General features: G+C 56.2%; 1 protein-coding gene across 2 annotated transcripts in view; it reads left to right on the top strand.

Moving 5' to 3' along the window:
- The window catches only part of NCF4 (neutrophil cytosolic factor 4), a 74620-nt gene extending 50334 nt beyond the window's left edge, over positions 1-24286 (top strand). The window contains exons 1-10 of one of the 2 annotated variants that reach the window (XM_038550673.1): positions 6248-6437; positions 11918-12002; positions 12432-12585; positions 14693-14763; positions 17651-17778; positions 18902-18959; positions 19841-19939; positions 22318-22448; positions 22673-22738; positions 23903-24286. In XM_038550673.1, the coding sequence (XP_038406601.1) occupies positions 6406-6437; positions 11918-12002; positions 12432-12585; positions 14693-14763; positions 17651-17778; positions 18902-18959; positions 19841-19939; positions 22318-22448; positions 22673-22738; positions 23903-24098 (1020 nt within the window). In that variant the 5' untranslated portion in view covers positions 6248-6405 and the 3' untranslated portion in view covers positions 24099-24286. Of the gene's footprint in view, positions 1-6247; positions 6438-11917; positions 12003-12431; positions 12586-14692; positions 14764-17650; positions 17779-18901; positions 18960-19840; positions 19940-22317; positions 22449-22672; positions 22739-23902 lie in introns of those variants that run through there. The other variant, XM_038550674.1, reaches the window with a different exon arrangement.
- Positions 24287-24507: the final 221 nt, after the last annotated feature.

The raw sequence follows: 24507 nt of genomic DNA, 5'->3' as shown, positions 1-24507 counted from the left end.
GGCATCTGGAGACATTTGTGTTTGCCACCCTCTGGGAGGTGAAAATGGCATTGGGTGTGGGATCAGGGGAATGGATGCTTACGCATCTCCCAGCTTCTCCCGGAATTGTACTTTGTTCTGTATTCATGTGTATGCCGGTGTGTGTGCGTGCACGAGCATGCGTATGCATGTCTGTGTGTGCACATGTGCATATGCGTGCCTACATGGTCGTGTGTGTATTTGAATAGCAGCATGAGCTCCTTGAGGGCAGCAGCTGTGCCAGGTTCCTGTCCATATCCTTTATCCCTGTGCAGAGTGGTTGCTAAATGAATATAGGTGGAATGAATAAATGAAAGAACGGGGGCCAATCTAGCACAGTTACTGTGCTTTGGAGTCATCCGGGTTTGAGGTCAAAAATCTTACCTTGCTGCTCGCTCACTTACTCACTCACTTTGGTTCAGGCTTCTAATCCTGTACAGACTCAGTTTCCTCATCTCCAAGGGAGGGATAAAAATATGACCTATTTTATAGGAGTAGGTGTGAGGATTAAGTAGCAATAACCGGGGCCGACCTGTACCCAGCCGGACTTTGGGCCAGGCCCTGTTCCAAGGCTTTGCAAGTGCCAACTCAGAGGCTCTTGCAAATTTATGGTGGAGGGATGGTGAAACCATAAGCTCAGTGCATCTCGGTGCCTACTGCTGATCAGTGGAGAGGAGGTTCAGGGTCCTTAGCCTCTGGGGGCATCTCCTCACGAGGGACCCTCGGGCCCTTCTGGGGAGGGCGGTGGAATCCAGCAGGGCGGGCTCACAGTGGGGCCCTCCGGCCGCCGGTCCTTCTCCTGCGGCTCCTGACATCCCTCCTCTAGGTGGCGCTGCGGAGCGGGAGCCGGGCTGTTGAGTCGCGGCGCCCCCTGCTGGTCCGCTTCCGTCAACATTTTGATTAAGTGCAGAGCCCTTGGCAGCAAGTCGGGTGCGGGGCGCCTGGGTTAGAATCACGTGGGGGAAGAATCAGAATTCAAAGCGATGAGTTTTAGGACGCCGAGGAGCAAGGTGTGCTTGGGGACATAGACCAGGAGGGCTCCAACCCATACCAAGAAAATTAATCTCGGTAATAACATTAACGTTTGCAGTTTACTGACCCCCCTCTGGGCGCGGGGGCCTCGACTGAGCACTTGGCATTCATCGTCTTATTGAAGACACCCCAGAAAGGAGGGACCAAGGGACAGATACTTGAGCCGGGCACATGCTGGGGCTCTGGCATGTTCTAGGTGATCCATACATTTTGAATCAATGAGTCATGCGGTAGTCCGAGGACGCAGATATTAACCATCTCTGCTTAGAACAGTGAACAAGAACCATGAACTTCGGGTCAGCGGGGCACCGAGCTCGGCACCCAGCTGGGCTGCAAGCGGGGCGCCAAAGGGGAGGCAGAGGCGGCTGCCTTCAGGGAGCTTGCTGTCCCTTTGGCTTCATCGCATCCTCTGTCCTCCAAATACCGCTCCCCGGGGCCTGCCAGGGGAGGCTATTTGTGGCTCAGGGAGGAGGTCCAGTGAAGCTCCCCTCATAAATTACAAGGAGAGACACATGTAGGTCAAGATTGGGGAATTCAGTGCGGGAGGGATCCCCAGGAATCCTGCTCAGCCTGATGTGGGATTTTCCCCTCTTCCCTGGGAGAGCCACTGACTCAGGCAGCAGGGGTCTGCGGGACTCCCAGAAGGAGCTCCAGGGGCCCCCCCGTGGTCCTGCCTCCTTCCCAGCCCCCAGGTCCCTCTGCCCCATTGCCCGGCCTGAGCTCTCCCGCCTGCCCCTCCGCAGCCGTGTTCCTCGTCTCTACACTGAGGTCCGTGCTTTAGCCTGTGTAGGCGCCCCCACCCGAGTCAGGCAGGGTTGAAGAGTGCTGTGCATGCTGTGAGCTTCCGTGCCAGCCCTGAATCCCGTCCAGTCCTTCGGGACTCCCTCAGGTGCGGCCTGAGCCTACGGGATCCTTCCCTGGAGGTGTGGCTGTGCATGGACATTGGCCATCTCTCTCTCTCTGTCTGTCTGTCTCTCTCTCTCTCTCTCTCTTGTAATGCTGCGATGCCCCTTCTCGGAGCAGCCCCTGCCGTCCGTCCATCATGACTTCTCAAACCTGCTTTCTTTTGGCATTGCATCCTCCCTGTCACTGTCGGACGGTCACTTAACTGCCCTTTGTTGCTTCCAACAGTGCCTAGCAATGTTCCTCCTGATTCGAATCCCCAAGTTGTCAGGTTTGGGTGTGCTCTCAAAGGAACCTGGGGAAGGCAAGGCCAGAGGTGCTTTCTTCTAGGAATAAACTATCTGAGCTCCGTGAGCTACCGATCCCACGATCCCAAGGCTCAAGGTTCAATGACTCCTGTGTGTTTACTCACAGGCTGTGTGGCCAGTGGAGGTGATCGGAAGTCAGTTCTTGATACGAGCCAGGTCACTTCAGGCATTTCTTTGTACCTCCCCAGAAAGGCTGATGGATACTGGCTTAAAGGAATGTGTGAAGAGTTTGGCTCCTCTTCCTGGCTAGCCTCTGCCTCGTTCTCCACCCCTGCAGCAGAGGCAGGACGAGCCTACTGCTGACAGAGTGTCTGGCCTCAAATTACACTGGATCAGAGCTCGGGCATAAAATTAGCAGCAGTGTTCTGTGTATGAGGAGCCAGAGAAATACCCATATTCAGCAGAACTATGGGCAGAGAGGGAAGAGCTGGCCCCACAGGCCCTGGGGCCCTTCCCTGGACAATCTTCCGGGGCCCTGCACCCCCCTTCCCCCATTGCAGAGGTGGCTGCCCTGTGGCTGAGTCAGGCCCATGGGAGGGGAGGCTTCTCCAAGGGGGGAGGGAGTGGGGGATGGGAAGGCAAAACCTTGAGAAATCTGGGAAGGTGAACTTGACGGCTTGTCTTCCCTGAAACGCACATACACACACTGAAAACTATGAACAAGAATAAGACATTCCCATGGGCCTAGGCACTCTTCACACATTTTGTTTTTCATGAATTCCCAATACCGGCCCCTTCTGTAAGCCTGTTTTACAGATGGGTAGAGAAAAGATTGAAAAGGGCATATTAGGGGCGCCTGGGTGGCTCAGCTGGGTAAGCATCTGCCTTCAGCTCAGGTCTTGAACCCGGGGAGTCCTGGGACTGAGCCCCACACATCGGGCTTCCTGCTCAGTGGGGGAGTCTGCGTCTCCCTCGCTTTCTGCCCCTCCCCCCCGCCCATGCTTTCTCTTGCACGCGCATGCACGCATGCGTGTTCTCTCTCTCTTTCAAATGAATAAATAAAATCTTTTCTAAAAAGGGCATAGTGATTGCCCAAGTTCGTATGTCATAATGCATTCATGTTCATGCTCATTAGGTGTCCCCCTAGATCCCAGGTGTAAACCTGGCCTCTCACATACTCCCAGTCTCACTACGGTGTGCTACGCCGTGTGCTCTTGTGTGGATGCGGCCTAAACACACTCACACTTCCCTACCCAGAGCTGTATGTGTTCATACACACGTTTATGTGCAACTATATATGTTTCCAACCACACGCATATGATGATACACACGATTGCATGCCAGTGCTGTGCACGCTGTCTGGCTAAAATTGTCACTTCCTGTCTTTCCTGACCAACTCTACAGCAGCACTGCCCTCAGCCACAGCTGGGTGTTCGCAGCTCTGGGTGCTCACAGACACCTGCTACGTCTGCCGCTTCACCCTGTCCTGTTACTCGGCATTTTACTTGCTTGATCCTGTAGACCGGGAGCCCTGAGATGCCAGTGACAGGGTTGGAGTCATTGTTCATCGTATTATTTCTAGTTCTCCAGTTGTGAATTCTCCAGTATGTGGAGTCTGTACTGTCTTTCATACTGTAGGTGTTCTTTACAGAATTTGTCATTTTGATTTGTGAGTTCACAGGGCAGTTTTGTTGTTGCTCCTACAGGCTCATGGATGCCAAACTGTCTCGATGTAATGCCTCAGTTTAGGATTGGCACACCGTGTGGGTAGCTTGGATCTGGGCCTCACACTAGTGCATGCTGCAGGCTTGAGGCTCTGATCTGGTGCATGTACCCCTCGTTCTACCCACGGCCTGGGAGAGTATCTCCATTCCTGCAGTGACCCCAGGCTGGTAGCTGAGAAATGCTGTTCTTCTAATCAGTTCTGACACCTGGCTTCACCCTGGGAATTCAAATCTGATTTCTGGGCAAGACGTGCAGCCCAGACCTAGTCCCAGATTAGCATTAAAGTCTCAGCCCCAGTAGCCCATACCCACCCTTAGTTTTCCTGTGGAGTGTGAGGCACTAGTCCCTCCCTCTGGTCTAGGTTCTCCTTCTCTTAGAACCTGAACATTATATTTTCTTGCTTGTGAGCTAGGCTCTATATGTTTAAGACACTAAAAAAAAAAAAAAAAAAAAAAGTCTTAGCCAGGCTTTTTTCATATGTCTGGTGAACGATGGGAAAGTTCAGCTTGCGTTCACTCTGCCATCTTCTCCCTGTCTTCCAAATGCCTTGCTCAGTAGAGTCATTTTTCTTCTTTCTCATGCTCCCCTCTGTCTTGTTCCAACTGTCTCTGCTTCCCAAGGAGCCATAAAGGATCTTGGTTTCAGAAGACCCCTTGGCTGGATGAAGAGAGGGAGATCCTCACAGAGTCAGGAGTGTGGAGCTGGGTCCAGAGCATATTCCCTCCTGCGGACTCTGGCTCTACCCTGAGCTCTGTTTGAGGCAGAAGTTCCCTTGGGGTGGCTGAGTGTAGCAGGGGTGAGGTTCAAAGGAAGGATTTGAGGCTGCCAAATGCCCCCACCCCTCATTCTTACAGCCAGATAGTCCTCGGGATCCTGAGAATGGCTCCTGTCCCCAGTCCCTTCATCTGGGAGGAAACATAGGGATTGTTGTAGGAAATCCTGGCTACAGTCTCCATGCAGCTGGCTCTGTCCCCCCAGACCCCTGTCCCAGTCCTAAGGGCACTGCTATGGCATGGGTTTGGGACAGATGGAGTCAGAAAGACATGGCTGCCTTCCCATCTATACCCTCTCTCTGCTGTCCTCCTGCTTTGCATCTGCAATGCATGAGTGAGTTTTGAGCGTGAATGAGAGTGTGAGAGTATCTATGTGATAGGTTGGGGGTTACTGAGTATGGCTGTGGACTTCTCAGAGAGCTCCTTTCAGAATCCAGTCAGCATATCTGTTAGAGGAGCCACAGGATTGCCAACCAGAAGCACCCCCTGAATACCAGTTGAGCACTTGTGATGTGTCAGGCACGGTGCTAGCCAGGAATACAGTCGTTAAATATAAAAGAACACAGCAAACATGAAATTGCAAGAGTTTCCAATGCTCTGAAGTGAAAGCCCAGGGATGTGGAGGAGGACATGATAGAGAGGGACTTTATTTAGGTGAGGGGCCAGGGAAATCCTCGCTAATGGGGTGACTTCCAAGCCAAGTTCTAAAGGAGGCAGAGAAGAACGTTCCAGCGGGGGAAGAGCATGCATAAAGGCCAGAGGGACAGGCACCTTGGAACACTCCAGATGCTCCAGTGTGGGAGCGTGGGAAGGGGAGGGGACCGGGCAAGCTGGTGAGGCCCTCAGAGCTTTGGAGGCAGGACCAGGGGTTTGGACTTTTTCCTTAAGGGCCAGGCGAAGCAGTTGAAGAGTTTAAGCAGGAAAATATGTGCTCAGGTTTGCCACGTAAAGCTCACTGTGGTTGGCAGATTTAGGGAGGACTGGCTGGCTGCGCCAGGCCTGGGATCTAGGGATGAGGAAAGCATAGGCGAGAGCTCCCGGGGAAGGGTAAGACAGAAGCATAAACTGACACTCACACCCTACACGACGGAGGTAACCGAGTGCTGACTCTGTTGGGGAAACCAGGGAGGCTTCCTGGGGGAGGTGGCATTTGCCCCGGGGCCTGTGGGATGGCAGGCAAGGTGGAAGCCAGCACTCCAGGCCTAGGGAACAGTTTGGGCAAAGCCTTGGCAGTGAGGGTGAGAGGGTGGGGCCTGATGGGCTAGAGGATCAGAAGTGACTCTCCAAGTTCTGGAGGCCCCTTGGTGGCTGAGCCAGCTCCTGGGGACGCTGTCTCTGCTGGAATGGAGCTCTCTGCTGCCCAGTGGTGTCCTGGCACCAAGAAATCCCATCAAGGAAGTCCTCAAAGCCCCTGGGTCAGTGGATTCCTGCAAACCCAGAGTCCAAGGGTGGGCACTTCCCCAACTGCAGTGCAGCTGGGAGGTGGGGAAGAGGAAGTGTGGGCCTTGGGCTAGACCTAGAGAGCCCAGAGGAGGAGCCTCTTCTAATTGAGCCAGGCAGGGGTGGGGCCTCCCCAGGGGCGGCTCCTGGGGACTCCTGGGACCACAGCAGATGCGCAGGGTGGCCAGAGGTGAGCGAGAGTCAACTCGGCTTGGGCCTGGCTGGGTGAGACTCTTGCCACCCACTCCCCGGGAGCACTGGCGGCCATGGCCCTGGCCCAGCAGCTGCGGGCTGAGAGGTGAGTGCAGGGGCAGTGCCCTCCTTGGGCCTCTTCCCTGTTCCCGGCAGGCCGGCAGGCCGTGGGGGACAGAGGCCCACCCTCCTACAGACCCTTACTGAGGTCAAAAGCCAAGAGGCTGGAGCTGAGTCAGAACCCGAATGCTCAGAAACGCAGATTCTTAGAAGTGTTTGAAGGAAGCTTCCAGTTGTGGCTCACTTCCCTCAGGCACAGATGAAGACACTGAGGCTCAGAGAGGGGAAGTGACTTTCCCAGGGCCTCACAGGAGAGGGTGTAGAGTCTGGACAGGTGTCCCGGGTCCCAGGCTGGGCTCGCTGCCTCACACTGTGGTCAGCGATGGCTTTCTATCTTCTGTTCAAACAGAATCACAGAACCTGGCTTCTTCCTCTTTATCCAGGGCCTGGTTCACATGTCAAAAGCCTTCCCTTACAAGCCCCTGCATTGCTCTCTGACCGCTCGCCCTGTTTCCTTTTTCTGCAGAGTCCTTATACCACTTGCATAATATTCTGTACTCGCTCCTTTGTTTTCTGTATCACTGGTTCCCCCATTAGCAGGCCCCATGGTGGTGCGTGATCACCGCTGTATCCCCAGCATGTAGAACACCACCAGTCCAGGCCCAAGGCTCTAGAAGTGCTGACAAATGAGTGAATCAGTGAATGGATGGATCCTTGAGCTGGAGAATGTCTTCAGATCCCTCTAGTCCAACCCTGTGCGGATGAGGCCAAGGAGGGCCAAGGAGGATAAAGCGTCTCCTCTGGGGCCCATGCAGCACAGCCTCACCAGGGCCTCCCCTCGTCTCCCAGCGAGGCTGCACCCTGAGCTGTGGGGGACCTGAGGACACCGGGCTTGGCTCTGCCCTGCCCTGGAACAGCAGGTGACCTCAGCAAAAGGGCGTGCTCATTGTGTGGAGGTGACTCCGAGCATCGCCGGAGATGGGCCAGGCTGGCTTAGGTCAAAGTGGGCAGCCGAGGGTCCTCGGTGGAGTCTGGGGCTGCAGGTGGAATTTCCAAAGGTCGAAGGTCAGAGGAAAGCTTGTCAGCGTGTGTGCGTCAAGGGAGAAGCCACAGGAGAGATGCTCAGAGGGTGGATGGAGAAGGGCCTTGGTGAGCCGAGGGCAGGGCCAGGGCTTGGGCTGTCCCACCAGCTTCCAGCCCCTCTTCCCCTCGGGTTCTCCATGAGCCTCGGCCCAACACCGGTACACATGGGAAGTGGCCGCTGTGTGAAGCTCGTGGCACTTCCTGTTTCTCAGAGACATGTGTCAGAATGCGTGAACCCGCCAGAGCCCGTCCCCCGCCCTCAGACGGTGCGCTCCTTCCCTCGCACTCCTTGCTTCTTTGCAGCCACCCTTGCCCCTCAGAGGAGGAAGAAGAGGCGCCCTCCTGCCTCCCTTCATGGGGCCGTAGAGCCAGGTCCTGGGGTCACTGGCTTCCCTGCCCCTCAGGTGCCCTGGATGTGCTCTGCTTGAGGCCGGAGCAGAGGATGGAAAGGGAGGGCGAGGGCACAGCAGGCCTTTCTAAGACCCGAGATGTCCAAAGTTGGAAAGGACTGCTTTGGGGTAGTGAGTTTGGTTCCAACAAACATGTATTGAACGCCTGGTGTGTGCAGGAGTTACAAAAACTGACCTAGCTGCGCCCTGAGGATCTTTCCAGGCCTCAGCTTCTCCCATCCAGGCTCCAAAGCAGACTTTGCATGAATAACACGCATCTGAGTCCGAGTCCGTATGAGCCCAGGGCATCCCGGCCCCAGAAGGCCCGGAGCGGGCTTCAGCTCTGAGGGGGCCCTGGCTGACATCGCCAGGGGAGTGGCTCCTCTAAGGGGGCTTCCTGTGGGTTTGCTGCACCCCTGCCTCGGCCCTGGTGCAGCAGCTTTCTGGCTCAGCCCCCGTCTGGCAGCCAGGCCATTCCCACGCTCGCTCACTGCCAGAGGACTTGCTGCGACACAGGGAGTGGCCCTGCACTGAGCACCTGCTATGTATCTGCTGCTGTTCTGGGCACCAGGGGTGCCCCCTGGTGCCCCCTGCTCTCATGCGGCCTCTCGGGCCGGGCTTGTTACCAATGAGAGAGAACTCCAGGGATGTAAACACTCCTACGGTCCCCTGTCTCTTTACAGAGGGAAGGGGGAGCCAGGGCACAGATGGGGGTGGGGGTCTAACCCAGGTCCCCACTGGCAATGGCAAAGCAGGGATTTGGGATTTCATCTTCCACTCATGCCCTCCTACCCCCTCCCCTACACATAAGCCTGCCCCTGCCATCCCAGGGTAACCCTCCCTTGCCCCCCGACCCGAGGCAAGATGCAAGGCCTTCGTGACGGGCCCTGCCTGTGTCTCTCGTAACTTTCTGCCTCTCTCTGTGTGCCAGCTGCGCTCAGACTGCCCTGGCCCCGAGGTTCCTTGAACTTGCCCCCTCTTGCAGGGCTAGAGCCTTTGCACTCAGTTTCCCGTGCCCCTGTCGTCCTCTAGCCAGTTCTTCTCTGCTCCTCCCGCTCATGCGGCCCCACTTCCTCCGGGAAGCCCTCCCTGACCATCCGCCTTCTGAGCGAGCCGTGCCCTCCGACATACACAGCACCCTGCTTTTCTCTCTGGTGGACGGAAGCCCCATCTTTGAAGTGCCTGCTTGCCAAGCTCTCTCTTGCCCTCTGTACTCCTCGTTCTCAGGGTGGGGGGATATAGAAACGGCCGGGCTCTGGGATAGCTTTTCCTCCACAGCCTCCCTGACCTTTGAAATGATGTGAAGCTCCTTCGCTCAGCCCAGCCGTGAGACCCAGGAGGGCAGAGCCGCCACCTACTGTGCTTAGAACAGTGTGTGAGCTACCCTAGGTGCTAACAAGGGTTGCTGCTGCTATTATTATTATTATTATTATTATTATTATTATTATTATTACTATTACTCCAGATTCCCTGGGGCTGCGGGAGGTGTTGGGATTTATTTACGTGCATTCAGTGAGTTGTTGGGGCAACAGACTAAGAGCTGTGTGGCCGTGTTTGGCAGTAAAATTCTGCTTAGGCTCGAATCCCAGCTTCTCGATGTACTTGGGCAGGTTCTGTAACCGCTCTGTGCCTCGGTTTCCCTGTCTGTAAAAAAGGTGCCAGAAGAGCATCTGCTGCCCAGCGCACACTCAGGAAACCGTGAAGGGGGGTTCTTACCCAATTTGGCCAATTCCCTGCCCGGGGCTGTTACTATGCCTGGTTCCTTCCTGGCTGCTCCCCGCTCATCCTATTGCAGATGAAATACCCACGAGGTGCAGAGCCTCCGGGGAGAGAGGGGAGGAGGAAGCTTCTCCCAAGGGTGTTGCCACGGGGGCATGTGGGGAAAGCGAGTGGGGAGGCTGCCAGCGGCCACCAAGCTGCTCGGGAAGCTATGGGGATTTCCTCTGCCGGCCACTGCCACCCTGAGTCACTCCTGCCAGTGGCAGCCGCCAGCGGCCTGAGGTTAGCCCGAGGTCACACGCAGCCCAGGCCTGGGGGACTGCTTGTGCGGCTCCAGGCAGCACCCCCCCGCCCCCCAGCTGCCTGGGGCTCCGCACCCCTGGCTGCTCTTTCTCTGTCTCCTTGGCTGTGTTTTCTCGTCGTCCTCCACCTGTCCCTCTCAGCCCCCTCTGCTCGCAAATTGCTCTTTGGGTCAGGGGGCGGGGGGCCGAGGTCTTTACCACAAGTCACAGGCACATGGTTACCTCTAGCGGGGATCCACCCCCAGCCCCTCACCCCGCTGCCCCGGACTGAGCTCTAGAGCCACACGAGATCTGGCCAGACCTCGACCCCAGCTCCCAAGGGCCTTACATTAGGGTGCTCTGTCCATCAGCTCTACTTCCTGCCCACCCATCCTGGTCAGAATGTGGGTGACATGTAGGTGTCACTCTTGACACTACCCTTCCTTTCACCTCCATATCCAAACAGTCCCCAAACCCTGCTGGCCGTCATTCAGGGATGACTCACAAACCAGTAGCATGCCTCTTGGAAATGTATAAGGCTGCAAGGCACAGAGGAACCCACAGAGTTTAAACAAGTGGGCTCATTTTTTTTTTCCATATAACAAGAAGTCCAGACGTAGGCCAGCGAACCCAGGACCAGAATCCCAGAGATTCCTTTGGTCTTCCTCATGTCTTTTGCCTCATGGGTGCAATATGGCTGCTGTGGGTCCGGATGGCACACCTGCTTTCAAGGTAGGCAGAAGGGGGAAGGAGAGGAAACCCTGCTGGCCTGTCTGGCCCTCTGGATCAGGAAAATAAACGCTCCTGGAGAGGGCCCTGCACCAGAATTCCTCTTAGGTCTCATCGGCCTGGACTGGGCACATGGCTGGTCCTATAGCTGCAGGGGAGGCTGGGAAATAGAACCGAGATGATTAGGTTTGGTTCAGACCCATCACGGCCTATCACCTTGAGGCCAGGCACATTGCCACCTGGAGAACATGGAGCTTGATTAGCAGGAAGAAGCAGGGGACACCACAGTGAAACAGTGTCCACCAAGGGTTGTGTCCCCACGTCTGTTGTCTCCTGTCCCTGCTGCCTGGCTCGCCGCCCCCCACCCCCCCATCTTTCGGCTATACCCCTCTGGGGCCTCGCAATGCTTCTCTGCCCCTTTGGTCTCTGTGTTCCCTTCCACACAGCTGCCTGGGCTGGCCTCCTAAAGCTGCGATCCTATTGTTGTTTTGTTCTTCTTCTTTTTTTTTTTTTTAAACATTTTATTTACTTATTTGAGAGACAAAGAGAGAGTAGGAGCAGGCAGGGGCAGAGGTAGAGGGAGAAGCAGGCTCCATGCAGAGCAGGGAGCCCGATGTGGGACTGGATCCCAGGACCCCGGGATCATGACCTGAGCCATGAGCAGATGCTTAACCGACTGAGCTCCCCCAGGCACCCCGGGATCGCACTATTTTTACTCTCTTCTGAAGCCTAGGCTCCCGGCTGCCCACGGGAGTTACTTAGCTCAGCACTGGAGACCCTCCTCAGCCTGCCCCCAGCCTTTCAGTCTCTGATCCCCACTAACTCCAGTCACACTAGACCCGAGCCCACTCCTCACACCCTGAAACCCCAGCACATGCTGTTCCCACTGCCTGGAAGGCCTCCCTCCCGCCCCCTCGGGCCTGCTTGGTGGATTCCCCTTCGACCTTGTAGACTCGGTTCAAACGCCGCCTCCTCTGCAAGGACGTCCCCGGCCTGGGCACAATGAACCATTCTCTCTGTGGGGCACCTGCTAACTTTGTGACCCAGGGCCCTGGCCAGGGTGTGACACAGAGGACGTTCCCTGACGCGCTGCTCCCGGATGACAACGCAGCCACCAAGCCATTTTCTGGACTGTAACACGGCTGCTGCCATACGGCCCCATCTCCAGGGCCTTCACTCTCAGGGTCTGGCCCGTGTCCTGGCCTGGCACCTAAGGGGTGTTGACCAAGGAATGCCGGCCGCACCCTTGGTGCACGCCTGCACCCTTTTGCCCAGCGCGCCCGTCAGGTGGTAACCGGGCTTTCTTTCCCTCCCGCCTCCCTCAGCGACTTTGAACAGCTTCCCGACAACATCGCCATCTCGGCCAACATCGCCGACATCGAGGAGAAGAGGGGCTTCACCAGCTATTTTGTAAGACACACCCCTGACCTTGGCTTCTGACCTCTGAACCTCCAGCTCTCTTACCCCCTTACCGTCCATCCCAGTGGTTCTCAAATGGGGCGATTTCAGCCTCCAGGGGTTATTTGGGAGTAAACATCTTGGGACACATTTGATGATTCCAGCTTAGTGGGAGTGCAGCAGGCTTGGGGGGCGGGGGTGCAGCTGGCCGGGGGGGCAGGGGTGCAGCTGGCCTTGGGGGACAGGGCTGAAGCTGGCCTCGGTGGACCGAGCCCAGGGGAGCTGCTGGGCACGGCCCAGGTCAGCCCCCACCCCAGGGCAGTGCCTGGCCCCCAGGGGAGAACCGAGGCGGAGAACGGCTGCTCTAATCCTAGGACCTTTGACCCCCCGCACCCTCATCGGTCCCTGGCCTCCCTATACCCTGGCCTGTGTCCTCCTTAGGTTTTCGTCATCGAGGTGAAGACCAAAGGGGGATCCAAGTACCTCATCTACCGCCGCTACCGCCAGTTCCACGCCTTGCAGAGCAAGCTGGAGGAGCGGTTTGGGCCGGAGAACAAGAGCAACCCCTTCACCTGCAGCCTGCCCACGCTCCCAGGTGGGGAGTCCACGGCCCGGGGAGCTGGGCGCCCTGCCCCTCGACAGAGCTGCGTGCCCCCACACCCCAGGCCTCTCCCTTTGGCTCTCCTGCCCTGGTGGTCACTCCATGTCTGCCTCCATGCCAACCAGTTAGTCTGTGGCCCCTTCTGGCTGTCACAGGCTGCCTCCTCTAGCCTTGCAGCCCTTGACCTCCTGGTCACGGGGGACCAGTGATGGTGACGGCCACTCGTTTTGGCCGTCCATCCCTCGTTCACCACGCCGACTGGTCTCCAGCACCCCCTCCGGCCCTGTCTAGAGCCGACCCAGCTTGGGCAGTTCCCCATGCCCCTCCCTTCCCTGGTCTGCTGTGACACCGTGGGCACTGGACAGTCCCCTCACCCCTTGCCTCCTGGCCTCTCTCCCAGCTCAGCCCAAACATGCACCTCGGGTCGGCCCAGGTCTGTAGCTCCTCGGCACCTGCACTCATGAGCCCTGCAGGAGCGTGGGGTGCCGGGTACACGGGGTAGTCTCGGGGTGCCCCCACACCCTGCAGGCCGCATACAGGTACCCTTGCCACACACAGCAGAGACACCTCCTGTCCTTTCCTTCTGTAAGCTCCACACCCTACCTCTGGCTTGCTCTCTCTCTGTTCCCACTGAGGCCTGCAAGCAGCCCCACGGAGGCGCTGAAGCTGTCCCCCAGGAGCTCCTGGCTTCTCTTGTCCTCCTCCCGAGCCACTTGCGCTTGCACCTGCCCCTTCCCTGTTTGCGGGCTGCAGGGGACAGGGGACCTTCCTGCTCTTAGTCTCCCATTGGGCCTTTGCCTCCCTCCCCCTGGCTTTCTCCTGATGGCCTCTCCTCCGCCTCCTTGTACACTTGCCTTCTCCTTATTTATTGACTCTGCCAGGCTCTCCCACCGCCTCAGTCCTCCTGTCTTTGAACAAGCATGTGCCACAAGGAGGTGTTCCTGCTGCAGCCCCCTTGGGCCCCAAAGGCCCTCAAAATCTCACTCACTGTTCCCCTTCCCCCTCCATCCCCTGCTCACCCGCCAGCTTGGTTTCAGCTCCCACTGCCCCCCACTGCGCTCCCCCTGGGGAGGTGACCCCTGACCTGTTGTTAACTTGGACTTCTGTGGGCACAGCCCGGCCTCACCTTCACTGTCCTGCTTCTTCCTCTGGGAAGCTCTCTGGGACCTCCTCCGGGTTCTCTTCCTCCCTCTCGGCCCTCTCTGTGCTCCTTGGAAGGTTCTTGGGCCTCCTCAACAGTGCCATCCTCCGCTTTCTCCTCCCTCCCAATACCCTCCCCACTACCAGATAATCTGACCTCTGATCTTAACGGCTCTCTTGTGGCTGTTGGTCCCAAATGCCTCCCTCCCCTAGACCTCAGACACTGCCCTCCTACCCCTGCCGGGCACCAGCCCCTGCCCATCTCACAGACAACAGGAGCCAGGCATTTGTCTTCTGGTGGGGGTGCTTTGGATGGACGGTTCTACCAAGGCCCCCACCTAAGGCTCCTGGGGACGACATTTGTCGTGGGTCAGCCATCATCTGTTTCCTTTTGTCCCCCCACCCCCACCCCCGAACACACTGCCTTGCTTTTGAGCAATGATGCATCCATCTACTCAACAAATATTGATGGATTGGGGCATTTTTCTAGGGCCTTGGTTCCTAACCTCGGGGGGCATATTAGAAGTACCTTGAGGTTGAAAGAATTCTGATGCCCGAGTCCCACCCCCAGAGATTCTGATTTAATTATTCTGGGTCCTATACAATGAGATTTTTAAATGCTGCCCAGGTGACTTACATGTGCAGCTGGGGATGAGGACCCCCATCCTAGGTGTGGGATATAGCTGTGAGCAAGGCAAAGCTCCTTTTCTCTTGGAGCCAAGAATCCTGAGTGTGTGTGTGTGTGTGTGTAGAGATATGGGCAATAAATAAATATGACAAGAAAAATATCCCCTGGTGACAGGACAATTGAGAGAATGCAAGTTGAAAGGTGGGGTGGCCGGAGTGGCCCCTCAGCCCTGCGGAGCCAGCAGGGAAGATTCCTGGCCCAGGTGGGTGGCTTGGAGCCCAGAGACCATGGTCTTGGGCCAGGCTCCCAGGGCAGCTCTTTGCATTTCTGCAGCCAAAGTCTATGTGGGTGTGAAACAGGAGATCGCGGAGATGCGGATACCTGCCCTCAATGCCTACATGAAGGTAACAGTGGGGCCGTGTCACCCTGGCGCCTGGGAGGACCCCTGGGAGGGCCCCTGGCAGGGTCTGGAGGGGGAAGCAGCCCATGTGCCATCCATGAGCCTGGCCTGGGGGCCCGTTCTCCTGCTCTGATGGCCCCCATCTTCAATCCTTAAAGAGATTGAGGAGGGAAACAGGATGTCGGGGCTGTTGGGGGTGGTGTGGAAGCAGTGGAGAAGGCTCAAGGAACCACACTCTGAATCGACAAGTCTGCTGTCTGTGCCGGGTGTTCTGATGCTGAGGTAAACAGGATCTGATATCTGCCCTGTGGGGACTCTGACAAGTGGGTCACGAAATCACAAAGCTGTGACCTATGTAACAGGGGCATGACGGGCCAGGGCCCCAGCTCTCTCACGCAGGGCCTTTATACCAACTGGAGAAAGGCCCTCCCTTGCCAATGCATGGGATGATTTGGTTGCATTCGTGGGCCTTGCCCGGGTGCCCTTGGGTATTTCCCGACCTGTAAACTGTCTGCATCCCCAGGAGATGGGAGCACAAAGAAAGAGGCACCCTGAAGGCAGAGACCAGGCTGGTCAGGAAAAGCCTTCTACCAATCAGGACCATACAAGAAAGGGCCAGTGGTCCTCATGAGGTGGTGAGCACCCTGTCACCAAAGGCATCCAAGCCATGGCTTGGTGGCAACCTTAAGAAACTGGAGAAGGAAGCTCTCCCCATAGCACAGAGGCACCCTAACAGCCAGTGAGGGCTCCCCCTCCTCTTCTACTCTCCTGGCTGAAGGACACAGAGCTAGGAGTCTTCAGTCTTTGCTCTGACATTGACTATTTGGGTGACTTGAGGCAAGTTGCTCATGCTCTCTCGGCCTTGGTTTCCTAACCTATGAAATGGGGCAGTGTGCTCTGCTCTCTGGTCTCATGGGAGGGGAGTGATGTTGGGAGCTTCCAGAACGTGAGAGATGCTAACCCCTGGCGGAATGAGCAGCAGGAGGGGAGTGGTCGGTTCAGGAATCCTGCTCTGAGCCCACAGGAGGGACAGTGGGAAGCCCCTAGGCTGTGGAGGGGTTGGGGGGGGTGCACTGTGATGGCTGCTCCAGGGCGGCTGGAGGCTCCTGTCCCCTCCTGCAGGGCCAGGGGAGGGGGGAGCTCCACAGAGAGGGATGAGGCTGTAGAGCTTGAGCACTTCGTCCCACCCGGGGCTCAGCCACCAGCAGCCTGGAGGATCCCACCTCTGCCTCTCTGTCTGATTCGGTTCCTCAAAGCCCAGGACTCAATCACTGCAGGCCTCTGTGCTCTGGCTAACCCCAGCCCATGCTTGAAACATTCGGGGACGGGGAACTCACCACCACTCTTCCCTGTCCGCACCCTGTTGCATGGCGATTAGAAAGACCCGATTCCCTGTAGCTTCCACTCACTGGTCTCACCACTGTCCTCAGGAGAATATGGGTCATGTGATGAAGACGCCTGCAGCTGCCTGGAATGGTGTGGGGTGCTTGGACCGGCAGCCAGGAGCCTCTTGCTATACGTTTGTCGGATAAACAAATAGGCTTATTTATTTCCGTCAATACCTTGTGAGTTAGATACTGTTATCGTTCTTCACAAGGGGACGTGGAGGTACGGAGAGGTGGGGCCGCCCACTCCATGTCACAGAGCGGCTAGACAGGAGGGCGGAGACTTGAACTCGTGGCTCTGTGACTCCAGGGCCAGATTTCACCCCCACGCTACGTTGTAATGAAAGTGACAGCGACGGCGGATGATCCCAACTCCGCAGGGGCCCCGCTAGATGCCCGGAGTGTTCTAAATGCTGTGCACGTATCGCTCCTTTAAGCCTCACGCCATTCCGCAAGGCAGACACTATTGTCATCCCCCCCTTAATTACGCTTGCCCAAGGCCACCCACTGGCTCAGGGTCCGTCCCCTGAAGCCCATCTATGGGCCGCCTCCCCACCCTCCCCATATATCAGCCCTGTCCTTTCCAGGCTCTGTATTCCCAGTTCCTCCGAGTTGGACCTCTGGGCCCCTCCCCGTCCTGCCGCCTCCGTGGGATTCTCCAAGGGGAGGGGGGTCTGGGTGCCTCTGGAGCCATAGCACCCAAAGGCAACACGGCACCCCTGGGGACCTTTGTGCTGTGCAGCTGGGGGGGATGACCCTGCGGGGGCCCGGCTACTCTGCATCCTCACGGTCTGCGGATCTTTGCCCTGTGGTGGGAGTAACCAGCATCACACTGAGTGAGGGTCCCTACTCCACTGCTTCTTAGCTCTGCCAAGCAGGTCAGGTACTTTGCCCTTTTGAGCCTCAGTTTCCCCAACTGTGACATGAGATAAGGTATCAATCAGAAAGCATTTTTTAGGCTGTAATGCCACCAACTGTTGTTGATTTGAGTTATTTGAAGTATCCTTCCTCCTACTATTGTCTCATTGTTCACTGGGGGATGGGCCCTGGTGACAGATGGCTCTAGGTGGCCCAGCTCTGTTACCTGCTGGGCCAGGTGGCCTCGGGCAGGTCCCCTAACCTCTCTCACACCAACTTTGAGGTTATTGTGAGACGGAGTGAGGTCACATGGGGTGGTACTCAGTGCGGTGCCTGCATAGTCACCACCACGTCACTTTACCTGCCGTCACCATCAGTGTTACGTCTGGAGGCCTTTAGGTCTTTTCCAAACGAAGTGTTCTCAAGCCGGTTGGTCCCCTCCTGACCTCGCACCCGGGGGAAAGCTCATGAGATGTTGCCTCTCTTGTGTGAAGAGAAATACTGTCTTGCGTCTGTGATCAGGCAGAGAGCTTTATTACGAGAGAGAGAGGGAGGGACCAGCATGGGACATGGGAATGGAGCAGATGGGTCAGGATGTCCAGACCTTTCTGTTGACCACCCCGCTCCTGCCTCCTCTCCCAAATGCAGAGCCTCCTCAGCCTGCCCATCTGGGTGCTGATGGACGAGGACGTCCGGATCTTCTTCTACCAGTCACCCTATGACTCAGAGCAGGTGCCCCAGGCGCTGCGCCGGCTCCGGCCGCGCACCCGGAAGGTGTAAGTGACCAGCCCCTGTGCTTCCGTGGGCCACATGCCAGGTGTCCCTAACCAGGTGCTCTGTCCCAGATGTCCTCCGCCCCTGCAAAGACGCTTCTTTTCCTAGAGATCACTTCGATCCCTGAACACCCCAGGAGGTTCTGCTTGTTAGATGAGCTTGGAAAACCAAGCACAGGGCCTGGAGGGATAGAAGGTGGGTGCCTTCTGATGTGTGTGACGATGAGGATGGAGGACAGGGGCTGGGCCACTGATGGGGATATTTGGTGGCACAGCACCCACTGGGGGTACCTCAGGCCTTGGGGTGCCTGGAGAGAGCTGAGGGGGAGGAAAGGAGGAGCTGCTCTCTCCGCAGATGCTCCCAGAGTATCTCCTGGGATGCCCTGTGCCCAGCCTCAGTTGCAGTTCCATGGGGCTGGCTGTGACTCCTGGTGTGTCACACTGGCCTCCGAAGATGCTGCTGCTTCCTCTCAGATTCTAAAGAGCCCACTACTCCCACCCAGCTCCTTCCTAAGGGTCTTTCCAATCACAGAAAACCTAAACCACTGAAATAGGGCTAGGCTTCCCAAGGCCGGGCTACTGCTGCTAAGAGTTCCAGGGACAGTGCTCCTGAGCCCCGGCCTCCCTCCCAGATCCTCCCTCCTTCCTGAGGCTAGTACCTTAGTGTGTCCTCTCCATGCCTGGCCATGTCCCCGGGACATACAGGTAGGCAGGGTCTCAATTCCAGCTGAGCCAAGAGGCAGCCCTGTGCCTGGAGCCCTGATGCAGAGTGCTTCTCCAGCCCATTTTCTTGGTGGAAAGACTAGAGGTTGGGTGTGAGGAGTAGAAGGAAGAGCAGATGTGAAAGGGTTGATAAGCTAGGGTGCTAAGCAGATGTGTATATTCCTCCCCCCTCCTCGCTAAGTGGAGGAGGGATACGGTCCCTCCTGGTCCACAGAGGAGGATATAGTCCCTCTCCCAGGGGCAATGGGAACAGGGAGTAAGTATGATGGCCCAGACGAGCAATCATAGCTGCATTTTTAACATCCTCTCCTGCCCCTGAAGAGGGGCTTCTCTGGGCACAGAAGCAGGGAGCCTGGCTCTGAGGGGCCGGGAGGACTGATAGGCCTCCCTTCTCTCTCCACAGCAAGAACGAGTCCCCCCAAGATGCCATCTTTGACCGCATGGCAGCTCCACGAGCAGAGGTACCCCCGGCGAGCCAGGCCTCCCACCCCACCTCTGGGCTCCACCCTGCACCACTGTGCTCTCCTGCCAGGCGCCCTCTGTGTGCCTAAGATTGGGACTGGGTGCTGCGGGGAGGAGGGGCCTCAGCCTCAGTCCCAAGGGGTCCCAGCTGACAGGAGGCAATGTGGGGCTGTACAGGAGGCTGTACTCAGAGGCAGGGGGAACACAGCTATCCACCATCCGTTCAGCAAGCCTTCCTGGCCTCCTCCAGGCCAGCCCCACTGAGGGGACTGAAGCATCAGACATGACTCGAACCAGGTCCTGTCCTTAAGGAGCTCCCAGCTCCCTGGAGACACCCATGCAGAGACAGTGTGGTCAGCGCCCTGGGCTTATGGGAGCACTGGAGCCTGCGCCAAGGCTTGGGGTACTGAGGAAGGGGATCGGCCCAGGGAGTTTGCATCCTTGCCTCTCTGTGTTCATCCCACCAGGTCTGAAAGGAGCACCATTCTGGAGTCAGAGAGACCTGGGTTCTTTTCTTTTTTTTTTTTTTTAAGATTTATTTAATTTATGATAGACAGAGAGAGAGAGAGAGGCAGAGACACAGGCAGAGGGAGAAGCAGGCTCCATGCTGGGAGCCCGACGTGGGACTCGATCCCGGGACTCCAGGATCGCGCCCTGGGCCAAAGGCAGACGCTAAACTGCTGAGCCACCCAGGGATCCCCGAGACCTGGGTTCTAATCCAGGCTTCCCCACTAACAAATGGCGTGGCCTCAGACAAGTCGGTCATGTTTCCTGGGCCAGTGTCCTCAGCTGTTAACTGGGACGCTGAAGTATGCAAAGCACTTTAGTAGGAATTCAGTGGATGCTTCCTCCCTCCTGCCCTACTCCACTCTTCTCCCAGGCCTTGTTTGACTTCACTGGCAACAGCAAACTGGAGCTGAATTTCAAAGCTGGAGATGTGATCATCCTTCTCAGTCGGATCAATAAAGACTGGCTGGAGGTGAGGATGGGGGTAAGGTTAGAGGTGATGTTGGAGGTGATGTTGGAGGTAAGGATGAGGATGAGGTTGGGGTGAGGTCGGGGGTGAGGTTGAAGGTGATGTTGGAGGTGAAGATGCAGATGAGTATGCAGGTGAGGTTGGAGATGAGGTTGGGTGACGATGGGGTAAGGTTGGTGAGGATGGGAGTAAGGTTGGAGGTGAGGTTGGGAGTGAAGTTGGAGGTGAGGTTAGGGGTGATGATGGGGGTGAGGTTGGAGGTGAGGATGGGGATGAGGTTGGTGTGTGAATGGGGGTGAAGTTGGAGGTGAAGGTGCAGGTGAGGATGCAGGTGAGGTTGGAGGTAAGTTGGAGGTGAGGTTGTTTTGCGTCTGGTTGTGGCAGGAGACCAGAGGGGGGCAGGGGTGGGGACTGGCTCAGGGAAGAGATGCCATCTGCAGACGGTCCTGGGAATCAGAGCTGCTGGGTGGGGGCAGCCGAGGAGTACAGCCATGGGGAGGCAGTTGTGTGAATGGGGCAGAAGATTCTGGAGACCACACTTCCCTTTGGTTCTGACCCCAACAAACAGTTGCTTTAGGCAAGTCGGTTAATCTACTGAATTTAATATCTTGGTCTATCTCGGGGTTTCTTAGCCACGGCACTGTTGACACTTGGGGCCAGATGATTCTTTGGTGTGGGGCCATCCTGTGCATTGTAGGGGGGTTAGCCACAACCTCGGGCTCTGCTCACTAGATGCCAGTAGCACCCCTGCAGTTGATAATCAAACATCTGCAGACATTTGGCTGGCGGGGGAGGGGGGCGCAAAATCACCCGCAGCCAAGACGCACTGGTGTGTCACCTGGGATGATGTCCCTTAACTTGAAGGCAGTGAGACAAGATAGTGATGCCGACCTTGAGCTCTGGAGTCGGCCTGTCTGGTGTCATTTCCTACTTGTTTTCAACTAGCTTTGCGTCTCTGGGAACTTTGCTCAACCCTGTGGTTTCCTTTTCCGTAAACGGAGATAGCTGGCAGTTTCTTCATAGCCATCCTGGGAGGGCTGACCCAGGCGCAGCTATGCGGGGCTTGGCCCATAGAGGGCCTAGATGCATCCATCTGCTGGGAAGGTCAGATAAGAGGCCTGTCTTGATCCTTGCTTTGTCTCCATGCACACCTGGTTTGTGGCCCCTACAGGGACTCATACTAACTCAGTGAGTGGAGATGGGAGGTCCTGGCTCTGGTTCCAGCGGTTTGGATCGGGTCCTGCTGTTCCTACACAAAATTCCATTTTTGTTGAGGCTTCTGAGGCAAGAGGTGTCTGAAGGAGATGGGGGACAGCCCCAGGGGGACTCGAGGGGAGAGGAGGGTCCCTGGTGGCCAGGGGCTCGAAAGCCGCAGGACCATCTGTCTCACTGACTTGTCCTGGGACACTAAGGCTCTTTTTTTTTTTTTTTAGATTTTATTTATTTATTCATGACAAACACAGAGAAAGAGGCAGAGACACAGGCAGAGGGAGAACAGGCTCCCCGCATGGAGCCCGATGTGGGACTCGATCCCAGGACTCGGGATCACGATCTGAGCTGAAGGCAGACCCTCAACCACTGAGCCACCCAGAGGCCCCGGGACACTAAGGCTCTTACAGCTGTCGGGTATTGCTGGGAAATGCTCCAGAAATAGGAAATGCTTGCTACCTTCCTATTTTCTGAAAAGCTCTCTGTGTGAGAAGGTTGGCCAACTTCTGGCCTCAGCTTTAGGGGAAGATGAGGGGATTACTTTGGACCTCAGTTTACGGGTCTGCAAAATGGGATGTGGATAATATGTCTTCTCTAGGGTTGTGAGGATTAAGAGGACATGTGGGCAAAGCACAGGCAGTGGCTGGGCTTGGCCTGGGCTGGAAAGAGATTTCTGGCCATTGGGGCTAGAGCAGGTGCTCTGTGGTGTCCGTAGAATGAATGAATGAATGAATGAATGAATGAGTGAAGGGAGCCACCATGTCATCTCTGTCCCCCATCTGTGTTCCTCCTTAATGCCTCCGGCCATTGGCTCAGCATGAAGTTCACCTGCTTCCCTGCGTCACCCATTATAACACAGCTGCAAGCGGAAGGGCAAGGACTGCCATCCATTCTGAGTCCCAGAGCCTGTCCTGTGCCCGGGACTCATGAAGTCTGTGAATGAATGACTGAATTAGATGAAATGAGCTTTCCAGATAAAGAGATCTTGACGTATTCTAGAATGGAAATATAAGTCTTCTTGGGGTGAACAGGATGGCGACCTTGGTCACTTTTTCTCCTACCTCTGCATACGACCTTGTCTGCATCATCATAAGGGGGCCTGGGTGAGGGGAGTGGTTCAGCCCTGCTGCCTCTCCTCCCACCGAGAGGGCAGCTCCTTCTTTCTTCCTCAGGGCACTGTCCGGGGAGCCACGGGCATCTTCCCACAGTCGTTCGTGAAGATCCTCAAGGACTTCCCGGAGGAGGAAGACCCCACCAACTGGCTGCGCTGCTACTACTACGAAGACACCATCAGCACCACCAAGTTTGTGCCCCCACCCCCATCCCACCCCCTACATCCCACTCTGGGCTCTGAGACCCAAAGTAGGTCTCCCCTCACTCGACTAAAAGCCTGCAGTGGCTCACACTGCCCTATAGATAAGCCTTACCTCGGTGACAAGATGTCAAGATCCATTGTGATCCTGCCCTTATTGTTCCCGGGTCCCCTTCCAGCCTGATGCCCCCTCACCACTGCCCGTTGTCCCCTAGGGACATCGCGGTGGAGGAAGAGCTCAGCAGCACCCCTCTGTTCAAGGACCTGATGCAGCTCATGAGGTGAGAGGTGGGAGATGGCAGGGGGTGGAGGTGGTGGGCCAGCCCCCTGGGGGAGCAAACAGAGGAAGGAACACAGTGCATGGAGGTGCGAGGTGTTTTGCCTCTGCTTTACCCCCAGCCTGGCCCCGCGGGGCAGACACCAGCTCCCCATGACGGAGATGAGTGGGGGTCTGCAGAGCGACATACAGGGGCTTGGATGAGGTCACACAGCTTGCGAGTGTGGATTTGCAGCCAGAGCTAGAGTCTTCCTAGCTAAAAACCTTGGACTTGGGTCCTGTGCCATCAGAGAACCACCACCTCCCAAGATCCAGCTTATTCACACAGAATGGAATTGTTCTATTCCTGACTATGAAAGTAATTCCTTTTCATCATTAAAAAAATGTCAGAAATCACAGAAAGGTATAAAGAAGTGAAATGTATATGCATAATATTTCTCCTCTCATTACTAGATGCACATCTAGATTTCTTGAGTGCACACCTCCACCCCCACCCCATAATTATGACGACAGCTCGCTGCATGGTATCATGCCGGGGATGCACCATAGTCGATGTAGTCACCTCTTCTTGGCCATTTAGATTATCCTCCACTTTCTTACTACCAGGAATAATGCTGTGCTTCTCATATTTGGTGACTTGCCCAATTTTCCCTCAGGATGAGTTTCTAGAAGTGGAATTTTGAAATCAAGGTGTTTGCAAGTCTGTTAGGCTTCCCACCCCATTTGTCAAGTTACCTATAGAACGGTTGTATCAGTTTTTACTGTCACCAGTCACGTGCACCCCGCATCAGATGGTCCCAATCCTTATAGAGTTCTCCCCCAGCCTTCACACAGATAATAGCTCTCGGGGGCTCTATCCTCTGTGGCTTGTGCCTGGCCAAACCCACTCCTCTTCCCCACGATGGTTCTTAACTCTGCACATTTATACACAGAGCACTTCAGGCTGTGCCACTAATTTGTTGTGGAAGCCTCTTCTCCCCTGTCTCAGTTTCTCCATCTGTACAGTGGGAGGTTGGACCACACAGATGATAAGGTCTGTGTCAAGCTCTGATCTCTTCTGATTCTTAGCTCCTGGCTCTCAAAAGCCCTCAGCCCCCTTTCCCTGTATCCCTTAGGCTTAGGCCCGAGGCCCCTGGACCTTCTATTAACCCTGATCTTTCCCGCCCAGGCGGGAGTTCCAGAGGGAAGACATCGCCCTGAATTACCGGGATGCTCAGGGGGATCTGGTGCGGCTGCTGTCAGACGAGGACGTGGCGCTCATGGTGAAGCAGGCCCAAGGTCTCCCCTCCCAGAAGCACCTCTTCCCTTGGAAGCTGCACATCACCCAGAAGGATGACTACAGAGTCTACAACACTGTCCCCTGAGCCTATGGTGTCCCTGGAGCAGGGAGGGCCACTTGGTAAGAAGCCCTCAGAGGAGATTAGGACCAGGAAAGCCTGGGAACATGGAACAGACTTCCTGGTTCGAATCTATGGACCCACTTGGCTTGGCTTGCATTCTGTCTGTCTGTACACTCGGTCTCAGATTAAAATAAACCCTTTCATCTCAAAGGTCCAGACTCTGAAAGACCGTATCTTTTGAGGAAAGAAAGGAAACGGAGTAAAATTCCCATCAATGAGCGTCAATTAGGGGTCATTTATATATAGAAGGGGCCTGGCATAGGGCCTCATTCCAGCTTGCCCTGTCCACCAAAATAAAGGCATTGGCAGGGCCATGGTCCCAATGAAATCAGTTGAGGCATCCTCTTCCATAAGCAATAAAACCCACAACAAC

Source organism: Canis lupus, chromosome 10 (assembly GCF_011100685.1).
Source record: "Canis lupus familiaris isolate Mischka breed German Shepherd chromosome 10, alternate assembly UU_Cfam_GSD_1.0, whole genome shotgun sequence".
In the NCBI taxonomy this organism is placed as follows: domain Eukaryota; kingdom Metazoa; phylum Chordata; class Mammalia; order Carnivora; family Canidae; genus Canis; species Canis lupus.
The sequence above is the reverse complement of the archived record's forward strand: the minus strand, read 5'-3'. Positions and strand labels throughout refer to the sequence as shown.